Source organism: Amblyomma mixtum, chromosome 6 (assembly GCF_055824585.1).
Source record: "Amblyomma mixtum isolate Tamu chromosome 6, ASM5582458v1, whole genome shotgun sequence".
NCBI lineage: Eukaryota > Metazoa > Arthropoda > Arachnida > Ixodida > Ixodidae > Amblyomma > Amblyomma mixtum.
The window spans coordinates 413,602-438,405 of record NC_143017.1 but is presented as its reverse complement, the minus strand read 5'-3'; the positions used below and the strand labels follow the sequence as shown (position 1 = coordinate 438,405).

Here is a 24,804-nt window from a genome sequence, read left to right as displayed (position 1 = left end):
ATACAAGCGTTTGAATTTTGCCCGCCGGGCAAACTGGTCGCTTTTCAGCATCCTAGCGACCGGTAGAGGAGGGGAGTACACAGCGAAGCGCCGTCGCGCGCGCTCCCATGGTGGCCTCTTGAATCCTGGCGCGCAAGCGAACGGAAGAGTTAACTCGCGAAAAAGAGATGAGGAAGGGCGGCACGCGATTCGACTGCCATTAATGTGTTTTAATGAGGCGCGCGATTTCGCAGTTTGAACTTGTAATGTGACAGGCTCGGGCTGTGTTCGTCGTTGCAGCGCACTCTGCGGTGCGTCTGGTTGTCCAAAGGGCTGGAAACACCGTGCTGCGAGATGAAAGAAACAAAAGCAGCGAGCGCCTGTTTGTTTCCAACGCGCGCACACGCAGCAAAAAAAAGGAAATACGAAAACAAAGCAGGATTCTCCAACATTCATTTTCCATTCTCTTGACCGAGCTGCAAATGCAGATCGGATTACTACCAGCGTTATACAGCCACAGTGGTCATCGCGTTACTGCACTCCTGTGGCCCCTCTAAGGCGCGCGGTTCTTTTTTTTTTTAGTTTGTTGTTGTTGTTGCGTCAGCATCGCACATGAGGCCGAATGTTTCTTTTTTTTTTCTTGTGCTCAGTCGCTCTGCCCGCGAGGAGTTTGCCCATGGTCGTAGTTGCGCGAGAGTCCTGCGAAAGGGCTCAGTGATGCTAGCGAGGCGCCGCTCGCGAAGACGGACCCTGATTGGTCGAGGCGCCAGCCAATGGCGGTCGTCGCTGCGCTCCGCGACCGAACGCCCCGCGGCTCGCTGCCTGCCCGTGCGAGCCGAGGACGGCGGCAACCACGGCTGACTCCCTCCCCGGATTCTTCTGGACCTCGGGAAGAGCCGACCGCTTCGCCACCGTCTACCACGGGGACGTTACTGTGCCGACATGCACGGGTACCGCCGTGCCCTTGGCCTTGCTCAGCGACGCCTTCTGCCTTGCCCTCGCGCCGGACTCTCCTGCCCTGTGCCCAGTCACGACCCCGACCCGCTTCTTCTCCCCTATTCTATTATCCCCTTCCCAGCAAAGCCCGGTTGAGGTGACCCCCACGTGGAGGCAATTACCAGGCTGAGCTTTCCCACACTTCTCCCCCCCCCTTCCCCCAGCGCACTACCGCGACAATAATCACTATTATTATTATTATTATTATTATTCTCTGTTTTGCATCGGAGCCGAGCGGTCGCGCTTTTCTGCATCGTGATGTCTGGTCGTGGCAAAGGCGTGTGTGTGCCGTGATGTGTGGTCCGCGTGTGTGTGTTCCCTGCGGCTAGGATTACCTAGCCCCATCACGACGAGGGGCCTGCTGAACCCTGGCGGTTTGGATTACCTCACTGCTCAGTAGTAAGTAGGCCAGCTGGCCGCTTTTTCCTGACCCGCGTGTTGCATTTTGTGTGCCGCGTTGAGTTAGGGTTCGTGTAGACAGAGAAGTCGACCACGTGCAGGGCGCGCGCGCGCCCGGCGTCGCCGCCATGGCGTCAACGAAAAGGCTTAAGCCTTTTACGTTTTTCGGTCGTGTCCCGCATGGCACGACCACGCTAGAGCTGACTAAGATTTTAGTCAAACGTTTTAGCAAGGCCGAGTTAGGAGGAGTTCAGGACTTCACGGGAGGCAAGTACGAGGTCTTTCTTAAGACGCGTGCTGCTGTCGAAAGGTTTCTGCAGGACACCGTTGTTGAGGTTAAGGGCACGGCCGTGTCCTTCGAGTACAGAGGCACGAGAGCGAAGATGGTGCGCGTCTTCGGTTATTCCGCGGAGCACCATGATGTAGAGCTTGCACGCGCTCTGCATCCGTTTGGCAAGATCGTTAGCGTATCGCGGGAAACAGTGCCGGGATTCCCCACTGTGACCACGGGGATCAGGAGGGTTAAGATAGAGATGAAGAGGGCCGTCCCCAACTTCCTTGAGGTGATCGACGCCACCGTGCAATGCGAGTACGAGGGCGTTGTTCGCGTCTGTCGGAAGTGTGGCTTTGAGGGCCATATGGGGGCAAGCTGCGAAACTCCGCAGTGTGTTAGGTGTGGGGCCTACGGGCACGAGACCTGCGACGCCGCGTGTCCGAAGTGCGGCGAAGACCACGACGTGCGGGCCTGCAAGAAGCGCACCTTTGCGTCAATTGTGGGCGAAGAAGAAGAGGAAGGACAGCCGCCAGTGGCCTGGGCGCAGCCCGTGCCCACCGTGAGCCAGGCGGCCTCTTCAACCCCAGAAGAGGACTCCTCGACGGCCAGCGTGGCTGCCGAGACCGTCCCCAGCGTGGAGCAGCCCCCGGTGGAAGCAGAAGCAAGCGGATCCGCGTCCCTGGAGACCTCAGCCCAGCCTGCAGGTCCAGTGGAAGTGGTTCCAACAACCCAGGACCAGACCGACGCAGAACAAGGCATGGAGGTCACCAACGACCGCCCGAAACGCAAGCGAAGCCCCAGGAAGAGGACAAAGAAGCAGACCAAGAACAGCGGCCAGGAAGCCAGCTCAAGTTCTTCAGCAGGGGGGCCCCTTACAAAGCGCGCCTTTCTTAAGAACCCGCCACGCCACGCTAGTTCTAGCGAAAGCGAGGATGACAGCGACGACGAGACAGGTGTGTCAACCCCCTGTCAGTATTGTCAGGGAAAGGCATGTGACTGCGAGTTGGTCTCAGACAATAGTTATGAGTCAACTGCAGACTCCCCTCTCGGCTCGCCTGTCGCGGACACGGAGGGGGAACCCCTTTCGACGTCTGACTAACTGACTGCCCGTCCCCCCCGCATCCCTCCCGCTCGCCCCCCACCACCACGGCTTTCTCCCTTGTACTAGGCACGCTGAATTGTCGCGGCCTCGCGAGGGCAGCTAAACAGGCGGAGGTCGTGCACGTGGCGCGAAGCAAGCGCATCGATGTGTTAGCCTTGCAAGAGACGTATGTCCACAGGCAAGCGCAAGTGGCTAACTTCGACACGTCGTTCGGTACGAAATCGTACTGGAGCTTTGGGACAAGGGGATCGGGGGGGGTCGCTCTTGTTTTCCTTCGCGACATCGGACTCAAGGTGTTGCGCCATGACCGAGACACTGAAGGCCGCTTCATTTCAGTTGATTTGAACAATGGCATGCGCGTGTGTAACATCTACGCACCTAACCGTCGCGGCCAACTTCAGTTCTTCGAGGGGCTAGATGATAAGCTGGTGGGCCCTGCGCGACTCGTACTCCTTGGCGATTTCAATTGTGTTTTGTCTCCTACCGATCGCCGCTCACGGCGCGGCACGTCTCTGCGCAAGGTGTGCGAGCCCCCTGGCGCACGGGCACTGCGTGACCTTGTGGGCGAGTTGGACTTGACGGACTGCTGGCGCGCGCTGCAGCCAGGTCGGGCAGGCATGACCTGGACGGGCCGCGGTAGCGAGAGCCGTATCGACAGGACATACGTCTCGCCGAGCCTCTCGAGCAGCCTGCAGTCCGCATGGGTTTTTCCAACCGCCCTAAGCGACCACAGGTTGCTTGTCACCCGCCTGTGTGCCCCAGACATTGCACCGCGAGCCAAGGGGTGCTGGAGGCTGAACGTCAGACTCCTAGACGATGACCGCGTAGCCCAAGATGTCGCACGTGCGATAAAACAGCACGTCACCCCATCGATGTCAGCGCAATCTTGGGACGAGATGAAGCAACGCGTTAAGGAAACTTTTCAGGAGTGGGGCGTTAAAGGGACCCTGAAAAGCTCTTTGCCAAGGTTAGCAAAAGCCCACGAGAGATCGGTATTCCATCACTTGTCGCCGCACCGCAAAAATTGTTAAGCGAACTCCATCAACACCGAAGATATCGCCGATTAAAAATGATGTTCCTCCTCTCCCCCACATACCACCCTCAACTCATACACGCGGGGCTCGCTCCGAAAAAAAAAAAGAAAAGACGGGCCGATGCTCCGCCCATGCATACGTCAGGCAATGGCGCTCTGCTTGTTTACTTCCGGTGGTCGCAGACACATGTGCGAAAGTGAGTGCGATTCACTGCGGTGCGCTGTTGCGAACGGCGTCGCAACGTCCGATCGCAGCTCGTCGCCTGCGTGCAACTTGCTAGATGTCAACGACGAGCCGCGCGCGGCAGACGCAACGACGCGAAGCGGGAGCCAAAGCGAGCACGGAGAGCGGCAGCGTCGTGATGACATACAGCGCGCTCCTCAGGGCGCTCGGGGCCGAGCCACACCGGGCCGGCCTGCCAGCCTTGACGCCGGCCGCCGGCGAGTGAAAACCGCGCTAGTATTGTTTGTAACGTTTATAGCAAGCCCTGGGATAGATGCATGTCAAAAATGCATCACTTCTGACGGTCGTTGGCCAATACCGAGCTGATCGTACAAGTGATGAATGCGATACTAGCAAATTTTATCCCATAGCCGCTTTGGCGCTGCTACGGCGCTTCGCCTGCCGCCTGCTAGCTCCGTTGCTGAAGGCGTCGTGGAAATCGAATATATTTTCTATTATGGGACGAGTTCGCAGTCAAGCGATGTGAAGAGTAAGCGACTTCCGAAGCGCCGTCAGCGATGCGAAACCATTAGGCCTAGCGACGACTAGGGCAGCCTGGGACCAGCGCGCAGTTCGTCGCCCGGCGTTGCCGCAGTCGGTGTCGTTGCCGAAAGATCCGCTTTTTAACAGACATGTTGTCGTTGCTCGAATTTAGAAAGCATCATCTCTGGTAGAATGGCTGTTTTGTATTTCCTTGTGCGAATGTCAAGTACGCCGAGCATGCCGGCCGGCCGACCGGCCTGGATCAGGTCTGCCGGCGTCATAAAAAATGAGCTAAAGAGTGTTCTTGACGTAAATAATAAACCCTAGGCCAAGAAATGTGAAAAATGTGGCATTTTTGAGGATCGCTGACCAATACTGAGCTGCTGGTAAAGGTAACAACTGTGATAGGAGCAAATTTCTGGCCACAACCGCCTTGCAGCTGCCGCTGGCCTGACGTTGGGGTTTATTGTGAGATGATGCTGTTGACTGTAAAGCGATGTGTAGAGTAAGCCTTTTATTATAGCTCAGGCGACTTCCGAAGCGCCGGCCGCTGCCTCTTCGACGCGAAACGAGCTATAGGCCTAGCGACGACCACGACAGCCAGGCAGCAGCAGAGCTCGTCGCTCGGAGAGCCCGCGAGCGGTGCCGTTGCCGAAAGCTCCCAACATAAGCAGGCATGCTTTGTCGCTGCTCGAGTATAGCTGGCAGTCTTTCTGATGACGATCGGTGCCGCGCCGTCCAAGTTTTCGCACATCTGTCTCCTGATTGCTGCTCGAACAGCATGGATCCGGAGCTCGAAGCGCGGCTGCGTGCAGCCACCGCTGAGATGGGCTTCAAGCCTTTCAGTACACGCCATACCGTGACCCACAGGGCGACGACAGCAGCGATATATATAATTCTAGTACACTATAGCAGCGACTCGTCGGCGCAGCTAGGAAACTCGCAAAGGCGGGCGCCGAGATTTGACGAAAACACATGCTTTTGTGAGCAGACGGATTTCCTTCTTTACCGGAAGTACCACATTAATTTCAAGAAATGCGCTGGATTCTTACCTCTGTATACGTATGTTTTTAAAAAATAATAAGCAGTCAATAAAATAATATTTCAAGGAGCATCAGTGCTCAGTTTCAAATGAAATGTTGCAAAAATTGCGCGTGACGTCAATTGGCAGAGCCAATGAGAAGGGTCGCCCAGTCCATGGCCAAGGCTGCCCAGTTTACGTCAAGTGGTAGGGGCGGGTAAAAACGCGCGGTGAGGTGTCGCCCTAATCGGCTGTGAGCGGCAAGTTTGAAAAATTGTTTGTAAATTATTGGTTCCACGCGCAGCTTTCTGAATCAGACTAGAATACTCTCAGAGACCACCTCTACAGAGTTGTTGCAATAAAATATGATTGAAGAAACCATTTCAGGGTCCCTTTAAGTTAGCGCGAGAGGAACGGGAGGAGATCCGAATAGTGTCTGATGGTATTATCGCGCTATCCGCCCCCCTCTCGCAGGGACCGAGCATTGCTCCAACCCTGGCGGCGCTACGCAAGGAGCTACATCACTTGCTTAACCGCCGTTGGGACAGGCTGCGCGCAACTGCGCGTGCCGAGCGATGGGAGCGAGAAGCATGGTGTGCTCGACACTTGTTGCGCCGCCGCCTCGCGACAAAGAGCGACACGCTCACCGCGGTAGCTGACCCCGTCACAGGCGCTCTAACAACTGACGCGGATGGGGTGCTAAATGCCGCGCGGTGCTTCTATGAGGATTTATACACAGCCGAGCCCTGTGCTTCGGATGAGTTCCCTCTAGAAGGCCCGTGCGAGGAGCCCGCAGTAGACGCGACCTGGATATCCGAGGACGAGCTTTACGCGGCGCTACAACTAATGAAGCCGAATCGCAGCCCGGGCACGGACGGACTTCCGCCAGCCTTTTACAAGAAGTTCTGGCCTCTCCTGAAGCGGCCTTTTACGAACCTTCTCAACCAACTGGTGGAGCAAGGTGTGCTGACGGAGAGTATGAACGAAGGGCTGATTACCCTGTTGTGCAAAGATAGCAGCAAGTCGACTGATCTGAGAGCATGGCGGCCTATAACGCTGTTAAACAGCGATTATAAGCTGCTCACCAAGTGCCTCTCGTTGCGGGTTACGCCAGCTCTCTCTACCATCGTGGGACCACAGCAGGCCTGTTGCGTCCCAGGGCGTTCGGTAGAGCTACACGGACTGGCGTTGAAAGACTTGTTAACGTGGTTGAGGTCTCGTGACCTGGGGGGCCTACTGCTCTCCCTTGATCAGGAGAAAGCGTTCGACCGCCTCGACCATGGCTACTTGCTCAAACAGCTAGAGCATGCACGCTTAGGGGAAGGATTCATCCAAATGGTACGAATTCTGTACGCGGCGCCGCGCGCGGCAGTAATCGTTCAGGGCCGCATCTCTGGGTGGTTTCCAGTAGCGCGTGGTGTCAGACAGGGCTGTCCGCTCTCACCGCTTCTGTACGTTCTAGCCATTGAACCCCTCCTGCAACGCCTCGTAGCTGACACGTGCATTAGGCGCACTGTCTTGCCAGTGGGTCCGCCTGCTGTGCCTGTGTTTGGATACGCAGACGATATCACTATCGTCGTTCCGGACGCAGCATCAGCAGCGCGGACGCTGGAGATAGCTGAGCAATATTGCGCAGCTAGCGGAGCGCGGCTCAACAAACGCAAGAGTACCATCATGGCACTATGCGATGAGACCCCGCCAAACCTCCCTGAGGTACCCGCGGTTAGAGAAACGCGCATGCTAGGCTTTTTCTTTGATAGGAACGGACCCTCAGAACGCAACTGGAGCCAGGTCGTCACGAAGCTCGCCACGAAAACAGCAGACCTTGGACAACTGCGATGCCCACTCACCGCACAAGCCACCATCATCCGGACCCTGCTGATCACCATCTTCAGTTTCAGCGCAAGCATCCTGGATGTCCCTGCAGAAGTGAGAAGGAGAGCGGAGAAGCTGATTTTCAAGTTCCTGTGGCGAGGAGCGGCAGACAAGATCAGACGCGCGGTTGTCAAGCAGCCAAGACTCAAGGGAGGACTTGGAATTCCCGACCTGGACGCCCTGGCCAGAGCCTTGCATGTGCAGTGGACCCTCCGCGCGGTCGAGTGCGATGTGCCGCTAACAAGAACACTAACATCGTTCTTCCTTTCCACGCGGCTAGGTGCATTCACGCAGCAGCCGCTGCGGCACACCGCTCCCCGCGCGTTGGCGCCGCTCGCATTCTATGGCGCGGCGGCCGCGGATTTGAACCACGTCAGTGCCCAGTCCACTGAGCCACCCCGTGAGATTGCCCTCAAGACCATGCTGAGCCTCCTCACCCCAGCGCTGCCAGCCCATCTACACCGGGAGTTAATGACAGCCGAAAGACCAGCGTGGAAATTCCTGACAGCTCATTTCCTGGACGCGCGCCGCGCTTCATTCATGTGGCGCTTCACGCGAGGAATCCTGCCGATCCGACGCCGCGCCTTCGTTTCATCCGCACTCGTGGACACGTGCCCCTACTGTGGAACACCAGAGACAGCAACGCACATCTTTCAAGACTGCGTGGTTCCTGCAGCCCTTCTCGAGCGCCTTCGCGTCCTGTTCAGCCTCCCGGGCATCCCGTATCAGACCATCCGATACTTCAACCCGATGCCTAGTGAGGCAAGGAACCAGTTCGCGCTGGCGCTTGCAGAAGTTAACTACCAGGTTTGGTTGGCCCGATGCCATGCATCATTCAGTGGAAGAGTCCCCAACCTGATGGAGGTCAAGAACAAGATCAGGAAGGAGCTTTGGTTTCACCTTCAGCGAGAAAGGACGCACCTAGGACGCAAGAAGTTCTGCGAAGAATGGGGCCGACCTTGCATCATCTTCGAAGAAAGCGGAGCAAGGATCACCATCAAGTATTAGGGAGCCTGCTCGCAGTGGGAGTTGACCCGCCAGCGTGGAACGACAGCGGTGCACTCGCGCCGCGTCCCCCTACCACCGGTGATGACGATCCCTCCTGTTTGAGCCCCTTGGCAGGGAAACCGCCTGCAGCCCCAAAACAAAACTTCCCTCATCCAAATGGTGTGGGGGGCCTTGCCTGGGGTTGCACTTGAGTGATGATGGATGGCTGAGGTCTGCATCCTCTATGGGCGACGGCACCTATCGTGCTGTTACCCCTCCAATCTGACAAGGCAAGGCGGCAAGGGGCTCGGAAAAGGAGGCGCGAAGCGTCATCGCAAGGTGTTGCGGGACAACATCCAGGGCATCACCAAGCCTGCCATCCGTCGTCTGGCGCGCCGAGGCGGTGTCAAGCGCATCTCGGGCCTGATCTACGAGGAGACCCGCGGCGTTTTGAAAGTGTTCCTCGAGAACGTGATCCGGGACGCCGTCACGTACACGGAGCACGCAAAACGCAAGACTGTCACCGCGATGGATGTCGTCTACGCGCTCAAGCGTCAGGGCCGCACCTTGTACGGCTTCGGGGGCTAGGCCGGCCACGCTGGTAGTCGCCGCGTCAGGAAGAAGGGACCCTGTGCGGCGTGCACCCTCTACTCCAGCTCCGTGTCGTCGTCAAACAGCCCTTTTTAGGGCTACCCAAATGCTGGATTGGCAGCTGTTGGTTGCGAACCAGAGCTCCGGTTCTCGTTTGTTCCTCTCTCTCTGTCTCTATGGGTTTTTTTTTTCTTTGCCTACTTGTTGTCGCCTGCGGAAGCGAGCGGATTATGCCACAACAGCAAGCTGCAGCGGTCTCAGGTGAGCAGTTGATTGCGCCGTGCCTCACTGTCTGCAGCCATAGTAGTAGCCATCTGAGGGAGCATCGTTTTTGGCAGGGCGGCCGCCGTGTGTGGCTTTCGCACGTGTGTGTGCGCGACATTTTTCGCTTCAGCTTCGCGGCCATAAGTTTACAACCTACCTTTCGCCATGAATCAATCGTGTGTGCGTGCTGCGAACGGGTCTGGTGAAAAGAGGCATTATGCTTTCTTTCGAAACGAACCCCTGTACACATTTCCTTGTTTATGTGCGCGCGGCCTCTCATAATCGCAGGCGAAGCGATTTATTTACATTCGTCGGCGGTTCGTTTCGCAGCCACAGACAGGCAGGTAAACACGCCTGGCGAATGCAAACAACGTCTTGTGCATGAAATTCAGCTACCAAACACCTGGGGAGCATAACTGCGATGATGCGGACAAAATAGCGGCATAGCTAGCTGCACGGCTTCTTGTAAACAATTACATCACGCGGTGAGGGAACCAGCCAGCCTCGAAATTGCTTGCGTGAATTCAAACGCATCGCAGCTCATTACGGGCATATGTGTTTTGTTGTTGCGCCAACCAATGCAGCAAATATAAATACTTTTGCGGCATTGCGAAATAAAGTTGCTGTTGTTGTTGTGCCCAGTGTGTGTCGTCAGTTGTTCCTCGAATTTTTGATGCCCGACGACGCTGAAATTGCATGCGTGGTGTGTACATACGGTTCCTACAAAGTCAGTGTCGCGGAAAACGTTTGCGCGATCCACAGAAAATGAGTGTATTGATTGACGCGAGTCACTTTCCTCTTTTGAATAAGGGCAGTGTGTTCAAGCAAGGTGTGCTGTCAGGTGCGTGAAAGGCGTCTCGGATGTGTTAGCATTTAGAGTGGATGGCGAAGAGAGCCTGGGAGAGGCACAGCGACGTCGCGCTAGCTCACTGCTTGCCTTTTGAGCGAGTCTGGCCGTCCGTCCGTAGGACGGTTTCCCTCTGCAGCCGGTGACTTCCGAGGTGCGTTTTTTTTTGAAGCAACCAGTGCAGCTTTCAGCTCAACTGCTATTTGGGGCGGCTGTGAACTTGTGTGCCCCAACTGCGGCGTCCAGACAGGCGTCTATAGCGCGCTGCCTGCGTTTTGGAGTGCATGAAAAGGATGAAAGTAGAGGCGGGAGCCGCACCGTTGCCTCCAAGATTCCGGGCGCTGGTCTCGGAGGCGTAGGTACTTGCGCAAGCTGGAGGAAGGTGGCGCCGCGGCCGCGCGAAGCGTCGGCGATTAAGTTGCGTGCACCGCGCTGCTGGAAGGTATGCATTCCCTTGGGGAGGAAGCAGCTCCCGGCTTGCGTACACTTTGATTTCCCCTTAAATGGCGTTTTGAGTCTCAGGCGCTTTAATTTCGGGTCGCACGTACGGCGACTGAAGCGTTTGGATAAATTTTTCAGTCTTGTTTGCTGCACGTAATTGAGGAAATTGCGAGTGCGCCCTGCTCAGTCTGGTTTAGTTGTGGCTTTTCATTCCGTTTGGCTTGCTTTTTGTTGCCCTACTGGCTGGCGCCGTTTTGCTAGTGCGGGAGTTTGGAGGGGCATTGCATTATTCAAGAAAGAGAACAGAAGATAGGGACGAGATGTTAGTAGGGACGGGGCGCACTACTATCCAAAGAATGTTTTGTTGTAACTATGCGTAGCTGCCGCTATTCGTTAGCCTAATCACAAATGATCAGACTTGATCCAGTCGTTGAAACTTAACTCGTTGAATTTATTTTACGCGTTAAATACAAGAATCAAATGCAAGCAACTACACATCTCTCGGAACGCCCGAGCAGTCAGCGAAGCTAGCTGCTCGTCGTTCGGCGTCCGGAGTACAACAAAAGTTTTGGTGCCGAAACCCGTTCACTTCGAGTTGTAGCCAGTGGCAAGAAACTATGTGTTGTTAACAGTGTTGGGCGGCGTCGCGCAGTGCCATTCTCCGGGGTTCTGGAAGAAAAAGAAAAATGCAAGGGACGAACGAAATAAAATGTTTTTCCTCATTACACTGCCCGGTGACCTAAATAAAATCCATGGATGGGCTTCTGTTCGCTTATAAAGCGACCGCAGGAAATGCACCTCAATCACGGAGGGGTGGGGGTGCCTTCAATGCGTGCTCTACTGTTTTTGCTAACTTTGGCCACCTGTTACTGGAAGAATACTGCCTGGAGATGCATGGGAAATGTTAGGCATGATGCACGCTTTCCACGCAGTGTTCGCGGCTCTTTCCTTCCGTGCAATCGTACGTCATGGTATGTGTCTCGCTATGGTTTGCCAACTTTGCGCAGGGCAAACTGTTTTCTCAATTCCGCACCTTTTTATCTGCAAGAAGAGAGTGCAAACATTTAATGGATTTAAACTACAGGAAATTCGGAGGTGCATGAGCTGCGGATGTGGGAACACTGGAAACTCTGGAAACTTGAGGGAAGTAAATAACCGCATCCATCAGAAGTGGGTTCTCGTTCTGCTCGCCTTTTTTTGTGTGTGTTTTGTGGATGCATTGAATCATCTTCAGTAAGTAACTTGTAAGTAACGCGGGTTAGTCGGCGAGTGTTCCTTGGCTGGTAGACACACACACGCAATGTGTACAGAGACAGCCCTAAGCGCGCGCTGCTCTCCAGGCGATTTTTCGTGCTCAATAACGATAACTGGGAACTCGTTTTGGCTGGTGCAGCTTGAAATTTGAAGCGAACTGATCTGTCGACTGCACAGTGCACCCATCGAACCTCCTTGGAAGCGACGACGCACTCTGAGGTGGCATTCATGCCCTAAGGGGTGGGTTTGTCAATATGTCTAAATCTGCCGTCTCTCTTGTTGCGCTTCCTTTGAGTTGCATGTATTATTGCGTTCTGCGCCCAAGCGCTTCTCTCTTCAACCCTTACAGCTTTGCCGAGGTGCGTCGATCTACCTGCTGTGTACCCTGTGGGCTGCTTTGCGCTGTTCAGGTGTCTGGCTGCGAGTTGCGCCGCTGTCCCGTCGAACAAGTTGGTTGACGACACAGTTCAGTTCGCATTAAGCTCAACAAAGGTGGTGCAGCAAGAAGTGTGCCATGGCGGCATCATTAGTGCTGCGAGCTGCGCCGGTCATTGGAATAATTTGTCGTAAAGGCTTGCTTGCAACGGAACGGAACGGGACGTAGTCGTGATGCCGCTTTCCAGGAAGAAATGCCGACCTCGTATCGTATCACTGGGAAGAGTGGCGCGATATTCAACAGCTTGTGATGGATTCATGAGGTACGCTTGGTGTCGCACAGGCATTTTCTCATTGGGGGGAGAGCTTATGAATGCTTTACATCTAGGCAGAGAAAACAGACCGTTTTATTCCGTGCTGACACGATGTTGCCAACATGGTACTAATAACTCAATAACAACGGAACGCAAACGAGAAGCCCTACTGACTGCACAGCGAGCAGCCGTCTACGAATCAACCTCTTTGGTAGGAGACCTTGACTCTCCCTTCCTTTTTTTTGTTTTTGTTTTTGCAGTTCACAAAATCAGCTGATCATGTGTCTGGCAGTACATGTTCCGTGCATCCAAGCGGTCATTGCGCCGCTGTTTCTGGCTAGCGCGCTATTCAGTTATTTCGCCCCTCATTTGGTGTGCGCAAAGTGCAGACGTATTTCTACAAGCTGTCGTTGCGTTCCTTCAACACCGCGCCCCCGGCAAGCGGGGAGGCTCGTTGCAGTGCGCCAACGCCACACGGAACCAGCCGCAACCGCGTCGACACCGTGCTGCTGTGGTGTCAAAGTGGACGCTGCCGCGGACGCCCGCCTCCTTCCAGAGGCTTGCTTTTGCTTTTGCGGCAAACCTAAAGGACAGGCGCAGCGTAATCTTGTGCTAGACCCCGGTTCCACACCCACTTGCGTCACGTTTGCCACGCGCGAAACCGACGCGCGCTCGAAAGTAGTAGTAGTAGTAAGTGATTATTTATTATGCATTTGATACGGAAGATAAAAGAATATTTGCTGCCCCGGCATCTGCTATCGCGACAGGAAGCACCTGAGCTGGGGCAGCGAAATAAAGGATAGCAGGCAGAGTGTAGAAGTGAAAGAAAAGTGGTGAGGGGACAGTAGAAAGGACAGGGGGAGGGGTACACTTTCAATCATTCTATTTACATATCTACAAGGAATAAAATATACATATGTACAACACGCACGCGCGTGGAGCTCTGAGTGACCACTGCTCCGTCACACGCGCACGATAACTAGATTAAATATACATATATACAGGTCGCACGCGCGTGTTGATCTGGGCGATCGATGGTCCATCACGCGCGCACGACACATTGCACAAAACAGCTGGAGTGGGGGCGTCCAGCTGTTGACCGTCCAAGGTAGCGCGCGTGGAATGTTCACGTCACTGCACACAACTACCTGGCGGAGAACAGACGGGACGTCAAGCCCGCCTGTTCGAGGAAAACACAGAGGCTCACCAAAGTTCGCTCGCGAGTGCGCGCACTGCCATGCGGCCACAATAACATTGCGAGGGAGTCTGGCAAGATGCCCAGCGCCCGGTAGGCCGCAAGCATGTCGCGACGGGCATCTATGAGCGCGGTGCAGCGAAGTAGCAAGTGTTCGAGTGTTTCGTCACAACCACACCCGACACACGCTGCACTCGTCGCGAACCCGTGACGCGCACGTCGTTCCCCGTTCCACACGCATCCAATTCGCAGTCGAAGGATCATTGCGCGCTGCGCCCGCGTGAGCGAGCGACAGCCGGTGACGAGATGAATGCGCTCACCTTCTGCGATGCGGGGATCGGGGTGCTGCCGTCGGAGATGAGTCTGAATGACCGCACGCACGTCCTCCAGCGCGAGGGGTAGGTTGCTGGAAGGGAGCTGGTGTGCGGCGGTCGCGAGATCGTCAGCGTCCTCGTTGCCGGCGATTCCACAGTGGCCGGGCACCCACTGAACGCGCACAACACATCCAAGCTGTGCCAGTTGCGCAAGGCACGCTCGGATTGCGCGCACTAACGGGGTACCACGGCCGATGTTCTGCAGCCGGCTGAGGGCGGCGCGGGAGTCGCACAAAACAGCACACTTGGGCGGCGGAGGGACGATGGTGAGCACGAGTTCCAACCCGAGCTGGAGTCCCACCAGTTCCGCCGTGGTGGAAGAACCCAAATAGTTTGTGTGCTGTTGGCTGTGCAGTCGCAGGGCAGGGATGGTGGCGGCCGCTGCGAGCGAGCAGCTGTCACGAACCACTGAGCCGTCTGTAAACACGAGGAGATGGTCCTGTAATTCCTCGTGCATGACGGCCCTGGTTAGCTGCTGCACAGCGCAGAGGGGTGTGCTCCGCTTTCCCGCGATGCCGACGATTTCTCGCTGTATCTCCGTGGCAGCCGGCCAGGGCACACAGGTGTCGTAAGGGGGCGAGCCATTGGTGAGGGTCTCGTACTCGAGCAACGCCGCGCCCATGCGTGAACGAGGGCGCGTGCGCAGGCGTTGTAGCAGCGAGCCGCCGTCTGGTGCGCGGTGGAGCCGATCGATGTGATTCAGAGCCCTGCGCGCGGCCTGGAGCTGAAGTGGCCACGCTCCTGCCTCGGCTAGCGTTGCGGCGCACTGTGAAGTGCGCGGTACACCGAGGCACACGCGCAGGGACTTCCTGTGTTGGAGCTCCAGTTTCGTCCAACATGGCTTGCGCACCGAGACGAGCGGCAATGCATACAGCATCGCCCCCAAGGCTGCGGCGTTGTACAGACGCAGCGCGGCTTGTTGCGAGATGCCCTGGCCTCGAGCGGTGAGCTTGTGAACGGCGGCGGAGATCCTCTTCATCTGCAAACAGGCCTTGGTCGCCGCGGGGCGGAAAGAAAGGCGCTGGTCGATGTCCAAGCCGAGGTACCGCACCGTTTTTCGCCAAAGAATGGGAGTCCCGTCCAGTGACAGTGGCGTTGGGCGCGCACGCGAGCGTGAAACGCAGGCCATGGCTACCGATTTGCTCGCACTCAGCGACAGACCGAGACCGCGTAAGCAGGCGTCGATTGCGGTCAGGGCCCGCTGAAGGCATCCCCGCACGCGGAGCGCCTCGCCCGGTGGTCCCAGGCACCACAGAGCAATGTCATCTGCATATATGGACATGTACACGCGATGTCGGGCGCCCGTGGGAAGGGAACCCGGCACCACCGACATGGCCACATTAAACAGGAATGGTGACAAAACAGAGCCCTGCGGCACGCCCAGATCCACCGGACGAGGCTCAGAGAGTTTCCCCCCCACTCTCACGCGCATGGTACGACCGCTCAGGAAGCCGCGAACATATCGCAAAAGACGTCCGCACACGCCGGCCGCTTCAAGCAACGCTAGAATCGGTGCGCGGTGAACGTTGTCAAATGCTCCCGAGACGTCCAGTAGCAGCAGCAGCGCTACCTGGCCTGCCACTCTGGCGTGCTCGAGGGCAGTGACAACGTCCGAGATGGAATCAGCCGTGCACCGCATTCCGCGGAAACCCGTCTGCCGCTCGTCAAACAAATCGGCCGCCGCGGCCCGCTCGTTCAGACGCTGCAATGCCATGTGCTCCATGAGCTTACCTGCCGCCGATGTTAGGGCCACTGGACGATATCCACTCAGCTCCGTGGGTGGGCGACCTGGCTTTCGGATGGGACAGACGACCGCAGTGCGCCAATCCTCCGGGAGTTCCCCGCGTTCCCACACCAAGTTGATCTGCTGCAGGAGGACCTCTCGTTGCTTCGCATCCAGGTTGCGTAACATCTGATAAGTCACCCCGTCCGGCCCGGGCGCCGAGCGACGGCGGCATCGCGCGAGCGCATTGTTCAGTTCCGCCGCGCTGAAAGGCGCGTCACAGGGGCCATCTGAGGTGACGGGGAAGAGGCTGGCATCGCTTCCGGGGCTCTCAGGTGGGTCTGAGCTCGCGTCGTTCGTGAGGCTGGGCGGCGCGAAGCGATCGGCGAACCTCTCTGCCAGCTGTTCATAGCTAAGGCCGCTTGAGATGGCAAGCGCGGCCAGAGGCTGAGGGTTCACCTGTTGCTTCGTAATTCGTCGCAGCATGTCGAATAGCCTCCGCGAGCTGGTGTCTTCCTCCATCCTTTGGCATAGCGAAGCCCACTGCCGTCGGTACAATTTGTGAGAGTGGCGCCGCGCCACTGCGTCCAGGCGGTTGTAAACGGTCCAATCGGCCGCTCGGTCGGTTCGTCGCGCCCTGTTTTCTGCGCGGTCGCGTTTCTCGCGCAGACCGAGCAGCTTGATATCTGGTGTGGGTTGTCCTGCCCGCACCTCTGCTCGTCTGGTGGCTGCTAGGGCGCTCCGAACCAGACTCGAGAAGAAGTCGGCTCCAGTGACGGCCGCTTCATCGACCGCCTGCCTGAACGCGCTCCAGTTGACGATGGAGTAGCTTCTTTTGGCGCGGGCCTCCGTAGCAGTGGGCTCAATTAGGATGGAGTAATGATCTGAGCCCCAGAGTGATGGTGATCGATGCCATGTCGCCTCTATCCCTCTGGATGCGAAGGCAACGTCGATGCAGGAGCCGGGTGTTCCGCGTCGTCGAAAGGTGGGCTCGCCGGTGTTCAGGGGAGTGAGTCCCAGCTGCGTTGCTGCGTCGTGCAGGTCGTCTCCTCGCGCGGAATGTCGCACACTGCCCCACGCACTGTGATGAGCGTTAAAATCACCGCAGATGATCTGACGCGGGGCACAGCACGAGGAAACCGCACGAAAACACAGCGCGTTCCACGCGACAGCTGGGCGCACATACACAGAAGCCACCGACGTGTCAACACCACCGACGCGCACTGTCACCACCACGCACTCCTGGGCATCGGTTGTCGCCGCCGCCGAACCGACGAGTGTATGCAAAACGTCACTGCGCACGTAAATCGCGCACCGCGATTTCCCGGGGCGATGGGCACGGTCACAACACGGCACTGCAGCACAGGTGGGTTCCTCGCACGTTGTTGGTGAGTGATAGCCAATATATCCAGGCAGTCGCATCTGCGGCTCCCCTTCTTGGAGACGAATGTACGTCTCTTGCAGCGCGATAACCTCCGGAGCATCCTCCGCGATGCGAACTCGCAACTCAGGGTACCGCGCCGCAAGAGAGCGTACATTCCACTGCAGGATGGATGGGATACGGGGGGGAGCCTTGCGACTAGCCATGATGCTGGCCTATCCGTGCGGGGGCACCCGCGGCTTCTAAGCAGGCCCGTTGTCCGTCGCTGCCCTCGGGAAACAGGGCGCTTATCGCGCGCAGCGCGTGCTGTAGCTGCAGAATCAGCTGATCCCTGGAATCAGCTGGCACGCCCGGTGCAGCTCGCTGCGGAGCCAGCGTACCGCGCCTCTCCTCCTCCGAGCCGGTTGCCCTCTGCTGGCTTAGTTGGTGGCGCGGCCGCTGGCTGGACCGGTGGCGCTGCTGCTGCTGCTCGCCCCGGACGACTGCCTGCGCGTACGAGAGAGGGCGCGGCGCGCGCTGCTCCCTCTTCTGCTGCTGCTGCTGCTGTGCGGCTCGCGGGGCTGTCTCAGCTTGCACCACGGCCCGAACCGCCCGCCTGGAGAGGGGCGCCTCTGATGTGGCCATCAAGGTGGCCACATGGCGTTCACGCTGCCAGTGCGGGCACGCAGGGTCCGTGGCCGCGTGAGCTCCGCCGCAGTTAATGCACCGAGGCTTCTTGGTGGTGCAAGCCCCGGTCTCATGCGGGCCGCCACAGCGTGTGCAGCGTGAGGGAGCCCGGCAGGCCCCGGTTGCGTGCGCCAGGCTCGCGCACTTCGCGCACTGCAGGGGCCGCGGGCGGCAGGGCCGGACAGCAAGGCGGCGTCTGTAAATAGAAACAAATGCCGGTGGCGTCGGCGCCGCGAATCTGATGGTGAGCGTGCCACCAGACAGCGACGCCGACGTCATCGGCACTGATGATTCAGACGCCGCGAGCAGCTCCTCCGCCGTCTTCCTCTCGTCCACGCCAAACACGAGGCCCGCGCACTGGTTTCGAGGCGAGGGTTCTCGAGCGTGGACCTGGACGCCCCTGATGACCGTGGTGGCTAGCAGGGCCTGGAAGGCGTCGCTGCTCCCCGCGTCCACGGCCACCACATTGCGGCGGGTATTGACCCGGACCGCCAGGACGCCAGGTCGGGGCCCGATCTCCTCTGCCAGCTCCCAGCCCTGGTGCTTGGTGAAGGCAGCCGCTCGGTCAGCTGGCCGGAACAGCACCGTGCCCACCAGGCTCGCAGGCAGCTCCACAGCAGCCGCGGCTCGAGCCAGGGCCGCCCTGCGTCGTCTCTGAGCCTTGGTGGTCTGCATTCGCCACGGGATCAGGTCCCGCTGCTGAGAGGCCACGGGTTGAGACGAGCAGGGAGGCGGCGCGTGCTCGCTGCTAGCAGACGAAATCTGGCCAGCTGACGATGCGGGCCCCGCTGGTGGCGCCGCCGCCGCAGCGCGCCATCCGGTTCCGGTGACAGCTGGCTGGGAGAGAGGGACCTGCGAGGGGGAAAGCGCCGCCGCGGGAGGGGAATCTCGCGCGTGGGCCGCTCGACGCTCGGTGTCAACGGCCGCTTCCACGTGGTCCGGGGCATTCGTGGTATGCGTGCGCTTGGCCGTGCCTTCCAGGCTTGCATCAGCAGCGCCTTGCACGCCATCCACGCTGCGTCGTGTTGGGGGAGACGGCGATCGGACCCGCTTCCTGTGCGAGCTCTCGTCCATCGCCTCGGATGCCAGGTCTGCGGGTCCTCTCGCGGTGCCTGCCACGAGGTCCTGGGCGCTCGTCGCGGTAGCAGCCAGGTCGGCGGCCTCCTGATGAGGTGCGTGCGCGCTATCGCGAGCACGTGGTGGCTGTGGCCACACTCTCGGTTGCAGCGGCTTCCAAGCGGTCGAGGCAGCAGCCTGCGATGAAGAAAGCTGCACCTCTTTCTTCGCGCGCTCCACCGCGATCAGTAAGTCTTGTAGGGCACTTATAGTGCATGGCCTGGCGTTAAGACTGTAGGATCGCGGTGGTGCCACGTGCTCGGAGCTTCGCTGCGATCGACTCGCGTGGGGAAATCGCGGGGGCTCCATGTTGCAAGCCCCCTAAGCGCCGTGCGGCGCCGGCAGCGCGGCTGTTGCTATAATTAATAGCGGACTCAAGTAGGGCATCAGGAGTGATGACCACGTGGTGAAATAGCTGAGCTAGCGCGGAGCGACACCGTATACAACCGCTCGCTACGCGCGCCTCCAGGGATCTCCTCGAAAGTAGTAGTAGTAAGTGATTATTTATTATGCATTTGATACGGAAGATAAAAGAATATTTGCTGCCCCGGCATCTGCTATCGCGACAGGAAGCACCTGAGCTGGGGCAGCGAAATAAAGGATAGCAGGCAGAGTGTAGAAGTGAAAGAAAAGTGGTGAGGGGACAGTAGAAAGGACAGGGGGAGGGGTACACTTTCAATCATTCTATTTACATATCTACAAGGAATAAAATATACATATGTACAACACGCACGCGCGTGGAGCTCTGAGTGACCACTGCTCCGTCACACGCGCACGATAACTAGATTAAATATACATATATACAGGTCGCACGCGCGTGTTGATCTGGGCGATCGATGGTCCATCACGCGCGCACGACACATTGCACAAAACAGCTGGAGTGGGGGCGTCCAGCTGTTCACCGTCCAAGGTAGCGCGCGTGGAATGTTCACGTCACTGCACACAACTACCTGGCGGAGAACAGACGGGACGTCAAGCCCGCCTGTTCGAGGAAAACACAGAGGCTCACCAAAGTTCGCTCGCGAGTGCGCGCACTGCCATGCGGCCACAATAACATTGCGAGGGAGTCTGGCAAGATGCCCAGCGCCCGGTAGGCCGCAAGCATGTCGCGACGGGCATCTATGAGCGCGGTGCAACGAAGTAGCAAGTGTTCGAGTGTTTCGTCACAACCACACCCGACACACGCTGCACTCGTCGCGAACCCGTGACGCGCACGTCGTTCCCCGTTCCACACGCATCCAATTCGCAGTCGAAGGATCATTGCGCGCTGCGCCCGCGTGAGCGAGCGACAGCCGGTGACGAGATGAATGCGCTCACCTTCTGCGATGCGGGGATCGGGGTGCTGCCGTCGGAGATGAGTCTGAATGACCGCACGCACGTCCTCCAGCGCGAGGGGTAGGTTGCTGGAAGGGAGCTGGTGTGCGGCGGTCGCGAGATCGTCAGCGTCCTCGTTGCCGGCGATTCCACAGTGGCCGGGCACCCACTGAACGCGCACAACACATCCAAGCTGTGCCAGTTGCGCAAGGCACGCTCGGATTGCGCGCACTAACGGGGTACCACGGCCGATGTTCTGCAGCCGGCTGAGGGCGGCGCGGGAGTCGCACAAAACAGCACACTTGGGCGGCGGAGGGACGATGGTGAGCACGAGTTCCAACCCGAGCTGGAGTCCCACGAGTTCCGCCGTGGTGGAAGAACCCAAATAGTTTGTGTGCTGTTGGCTGTGCAGTCGCAGGGCAGGGATGGTGGCGGCCGCTGCGAGCGAGCAGCTGTCACGAACCACTGAGCCGTCTGTAAACACGAGGAGATGGTCCTGTAATTCCTCGTGCATGACGGCCCTGGTTAGCTGCTGCACAGCGCAGAGGGGTGTGCTCCGCTTTCCCGCGATGCCGACGATTTCTCGCTGTATCTCCGTGGCAGCCGGCCAGGGCACACAGGTGTCGTAAGGGGGCGAGCCATTGGTGAGGGTCTCGTACTCGAGCAACGCCGCGCCCATGCGTGAACGAGGGCGCGTGCGCAGGCGTTCTAGCAGCGAGCCGCCGTCTGGTGCGCGGTGGAGCCGATCGATGTGATTCAGAGCCCTGCGCGTGGCCTGGAGCTGAAGTGGCCACGCTCCTGCCTCGGCTAGCGTTGCGGCGCACTGTGAAGTGCGCGGTACACCGAGGCACACGCGCAGGGACTTCCTGTGTTGGAGCTCCAGTTTCGTCCAACATGGCTTGCGCACCGAGACGAGCGGCAATGCATACAGCATCGCCCCCAAGGCTGCGGCGTTGTACAGACGCAGCGCGGCTTGTTGCGAGATGCCCTGGCCTCGAGCGGTGAGCTTGTGAACGGCGGCGGAGATCCTCTTCATCTGCAAACAGGCCTTGGTCGCCGCGGGGCGGAAAGAAAGGCGCTGGTCGATGTCCAAGCCGAGGTACCGCACCGTTTTTCGCCAAAGAATGGGAGTCCCGTCCAGTGACAGTGGCGTTGGGCGCGCACGCGAGCGTGAAACGCAGGCCATGGCTACCGATTTGCTCGCACTCAGCGACAGACCGAGACCGCGTAAGCAGGCGTCGATTGCGGTCAGGGCCCCCTGAAGGCATCCCCGCACGCGGAGCGCCTCGCCCGGTGGTCCCAGGCACCACAGAGCAATGTCATCTGCATATATGGACATGTACACGCGATGTCGGGCGCCCGTGGGAAGGGAACCCGGCACCACCGACATGGCCACATTAAACAGGAATGGTGACAAAACAGAGCCCTGCGGCACGCCCAGATCCACCGGACGAGGCTCAGAGAGTTTCCCCCCCACTCTCACGCGCATGGTACGACCGCTCAGGAAGCCGCGAACATATCGCAAAAGACGTCCGCACACGCCGGCCGCTTCAAGCAACGCTAGAATCGGTGCGCGGTGAACGTTGTCAAATGCTCCCGAGACGTCCAGTAGCAGCAGCAGCGCTACCTGGCCTGCCACTCTGGCGTGCTCGAGGGCAGTGACAACGTCCGAGATCGAATCAGCCGTGCACCGCATTCCGCGGAAACCCGTCTGCCGCTCGTCAAACAAATCGGCCGCCGCGGCCCGCTCGTTCAGACGCTGCAATGCCATGTGCTCCATGAGCTTACCAGCCGCCGATGTTAGAGCCACTGGACGATATCCACTCAGCTCCGTGGGTGGGCGACCTGGCTTTCGGATGGGACAGACGACCGCAGTGCGCCAATCCTCCGGGAGTTCCCCGCGTTCCCACACCAAGTTGATCTGCTGCAGGAGGACCTCTCGTTGCTTCGCATCCAGGTTGCGTAACATCTGATAAGTCACCCCGTCCGGCCCGGGCGCCGAGCGACGGCGGCATCGCGCGAGCGCATTGTTCAGTTCCGCCGCGCTGAAAGGCGCGTCACAGGGGCCATCTGAGGTGACGGGGAAGAGGCTGGCATCGCTTCCGGGGCTCTCAGGTGGGTCTGAGCTCGCGTCGTTCGTGAGGCTGGGCGGCGCGAAGCGATCGGCGAACCTCTCTGCCAGCTGTTCATAGCTAAGGCCGCTTGAGATGGCAAGCGCGGCCAAAGGCTGAGGGTTCACCTGTTGCTTCGTAATTCGTCGCAGCATGTCGAATAGCCTCCGCGAGCTGGTGTCTTCCTCCATCCTTTGGCATAGCGAAGCCCACTGCCGTCGGTACAATTTGTGAGAGTGGCGCCGCGCCACTGCGTCCAGGCGGTTGTAAACGGTCCAATCGGCCGCTCGGTCGGTTCGTCGCGCCCTGTTTTCTGCGCGGTCGCGTTTCTCGCGCAGACCGAGCAGCTTGATATCTGGTGTGGGTTGTCCTGCCCGCACCTCTGCTCGTCTGGTGGCTGCTAGGGCGCTCCGAACCAGACTCGAGAAGAAGTCGGCTCCAGTGACGGCCGCTTCATCGACCGCCTGCCTGAACGCGCTCCAGTTGACGATGGAGTAGCTTCTTTTGGCGCGGGCCTCCGTAGCAGTGGGCTCAATTAGGATGGAGTAATGATCTGAGCCCCAGAGTGATGGTGATCGATGCCATGTCGCCTCTATCCCTCTGGATGCGAAGGCAACGTCGATGCAGGAGCCGGGTGTTCCGCGTCGTCGAAAGGTGGGCTCGCCGGTGTTCAGGGGAGTGAGTCCCAGCTGCGTTGCTGCGTCGTGCAGGTCGTCTCCTCGCGCGGAATGTCGCACACTGCCCCACGCACTGTGATGAGCGTTAAAATCACCGCAGATGATCTGACGCGGGGCACAGCACGAGGAAACCGCACGAAAACACAGCGCGTTCCACGCGACAGCTGGGCGCACATACACAGAAGCCACCGACGTGTCAACACCACCGACGCGCACTGTCACCACCACGCACTCCTGGGCATCGGTTGTCGCCGCCGCCGAACCGACGAGAGTATGCAAAACGTCACTGCGCACGTAAATCGCGCACCGCGATTTCCCGGGGCGATGGGCACGGTCACAACACGGCACTGCAGCACAGGTGGGTTCCTCGCACGTTGTTGGTGAGTGATAGCCAATATATCCAGGCAGTCGCATCTGCGGCTCCCCTTCTTGGAGACGAATGTACGTCTCCTGCAGCGCGATAACCTCCGGAGCATCCTCCGCGATGCGAACTCGCAACTCAGGGTACCGCGCTGCAAGAGAGCGTACATTCCACTGCAGGATGGATGGGATACGGGGAGGAGCCCGGCGACTAGCCATGATGCTGGCCTATCCGTGCGGGGGCACCTGCAGCTTCTAAGCAGGCCCGTTGTCCATCGCTGCCCTCGGGAAACAGGGCGCTTATCGCGCGCAGCGCGTGCTGTAGCTGTAGAATCAGCTGGTCCCGTGAATCAGCTGGCGCGCGCGGCGCAGCGCGCTGCGGGGCCAGCGTGCTGCGCCTGTCCTCCTCCGAGCCGGTTGCCGTCTGCTGGCTTAGTTGGCGGCGCGGCCGCTGGCTGGACCGGTGGCGCTGCTGCTGCTGCTCGCCCCGGACGACTGCCTGCGCGTACGAGAGAGGGCGCGGCGCGCGCTGCTCCCTCTTCTGCTGCTGCTGCTGCTGTGCGGCTCGCGGGGCTGTCTCAGCTTGCACCACGGCCCGAACCGCCCGCCTGGAGAGGGGCGCCTCTGATGTGGCCATCAAGGTGGCCACATGGCGTTCACGCTGCCAGTGCGGACACGCAGGGTCCGTGGCCGCGTGAGCTCCGCCGCAGTTAATGCACCGAGGCTTCTTGGTGGTGCAAGCCCCGGTCTCGTGCGGGCCGCCACAGCGTGTGCAGCGTGAGGGAGCCCGGCAGGCCCCGGTTGCGTGCGCCAGGCTCGCGCACTTCGCCCACTGCAGGGGCCGCGGGCGGCAGGGCCGGACAGCAAGGCGGCGTCTGTAAATAGATACAAATGCCGGTGGCGTCGGCGCCGCGAATCTGATGGTGAGCGTGCCACCAGACAGCGACGCCGACGTCATCGGCACTGATGATTCAGACGCCGCGAGCAGCTCCTCCGCCGTCTTCCTCTCGTCCACGCCAAACACGAGGCCCGCGCACTGGTTTCGAGGGGAGGGTTCTCGAGCGTGGACCTGGACGCCCCTGATGACCGTGGTGGCTAGCAGGGCCTGGAAGGCGTCGCTGCTCCCCGCGTCCACGGCCACCACATTGCGGCGGGTATTGACCCGGACCGCCAGGACGCCAGGTCGGGGCCCGATCTCCTCTGCCAGCTCCCAGCCCTGGTGCTTGGTGAAGGCAGCCCCTCGGTCAGCTGGCCGGAACAGCACCGTGCCCACCAGGCTCGCAGGCAGCTCCACGGCAGCCGCGGCTCGAGCCAGGGCCACCCTGCGTCGTCTCTGAGCCTTGGTGGTCTGGAATCGCCACGGGATCAAGTCCCGCTGCTGAGAAGAAACGGGTTGAGACGAGCTGGGAGGCGGCGCGTGCTCGCTGCT

The 24,804-nt window shown here is 59.1% G+C and overlaps 1 protein-coding gene and 2 pseudogenes across 1 annotated transcript; 1 reads left to right on the top strand and 2 right to left on the bottom strand.

Moving 5' to 3' along the window:
- The first annotated feature begins 1,233 nt into the window (after window positions 1-1,233).
- LOC149338054 (histone H4) lies at window positions 1,234-8,960 on the top strand. Its single transcript, XM_089550252.1, has 2 exons — window positions 1,234-1,252; window positions 8,668-8,960. Exons 1-2 carry the CDS (start codon window positions 1,234-1,236, stop codon window positions 8,958-8,960), a joined length of 312 nt encoding a protein of 103 aa, XP_089406378.1.
- Window positions 8,961-13,801: 4,841 nt separating this feature from the next.
- LOC149338053 (uncharacterized) lies at window positions 13,802-15,210 on the bottom strand (annotated as a pseudogene).
- Window positions 15,211-20,068: 4,858 nt separating this feature from the next.
- LOC149338052 (uncharacterized) lies at window positions 20,069-21,884 on the bottom strand (annotated as a pseudogene).
- Window positions 21,885-24,804: the final 2,920 nt, after the last annotated feature.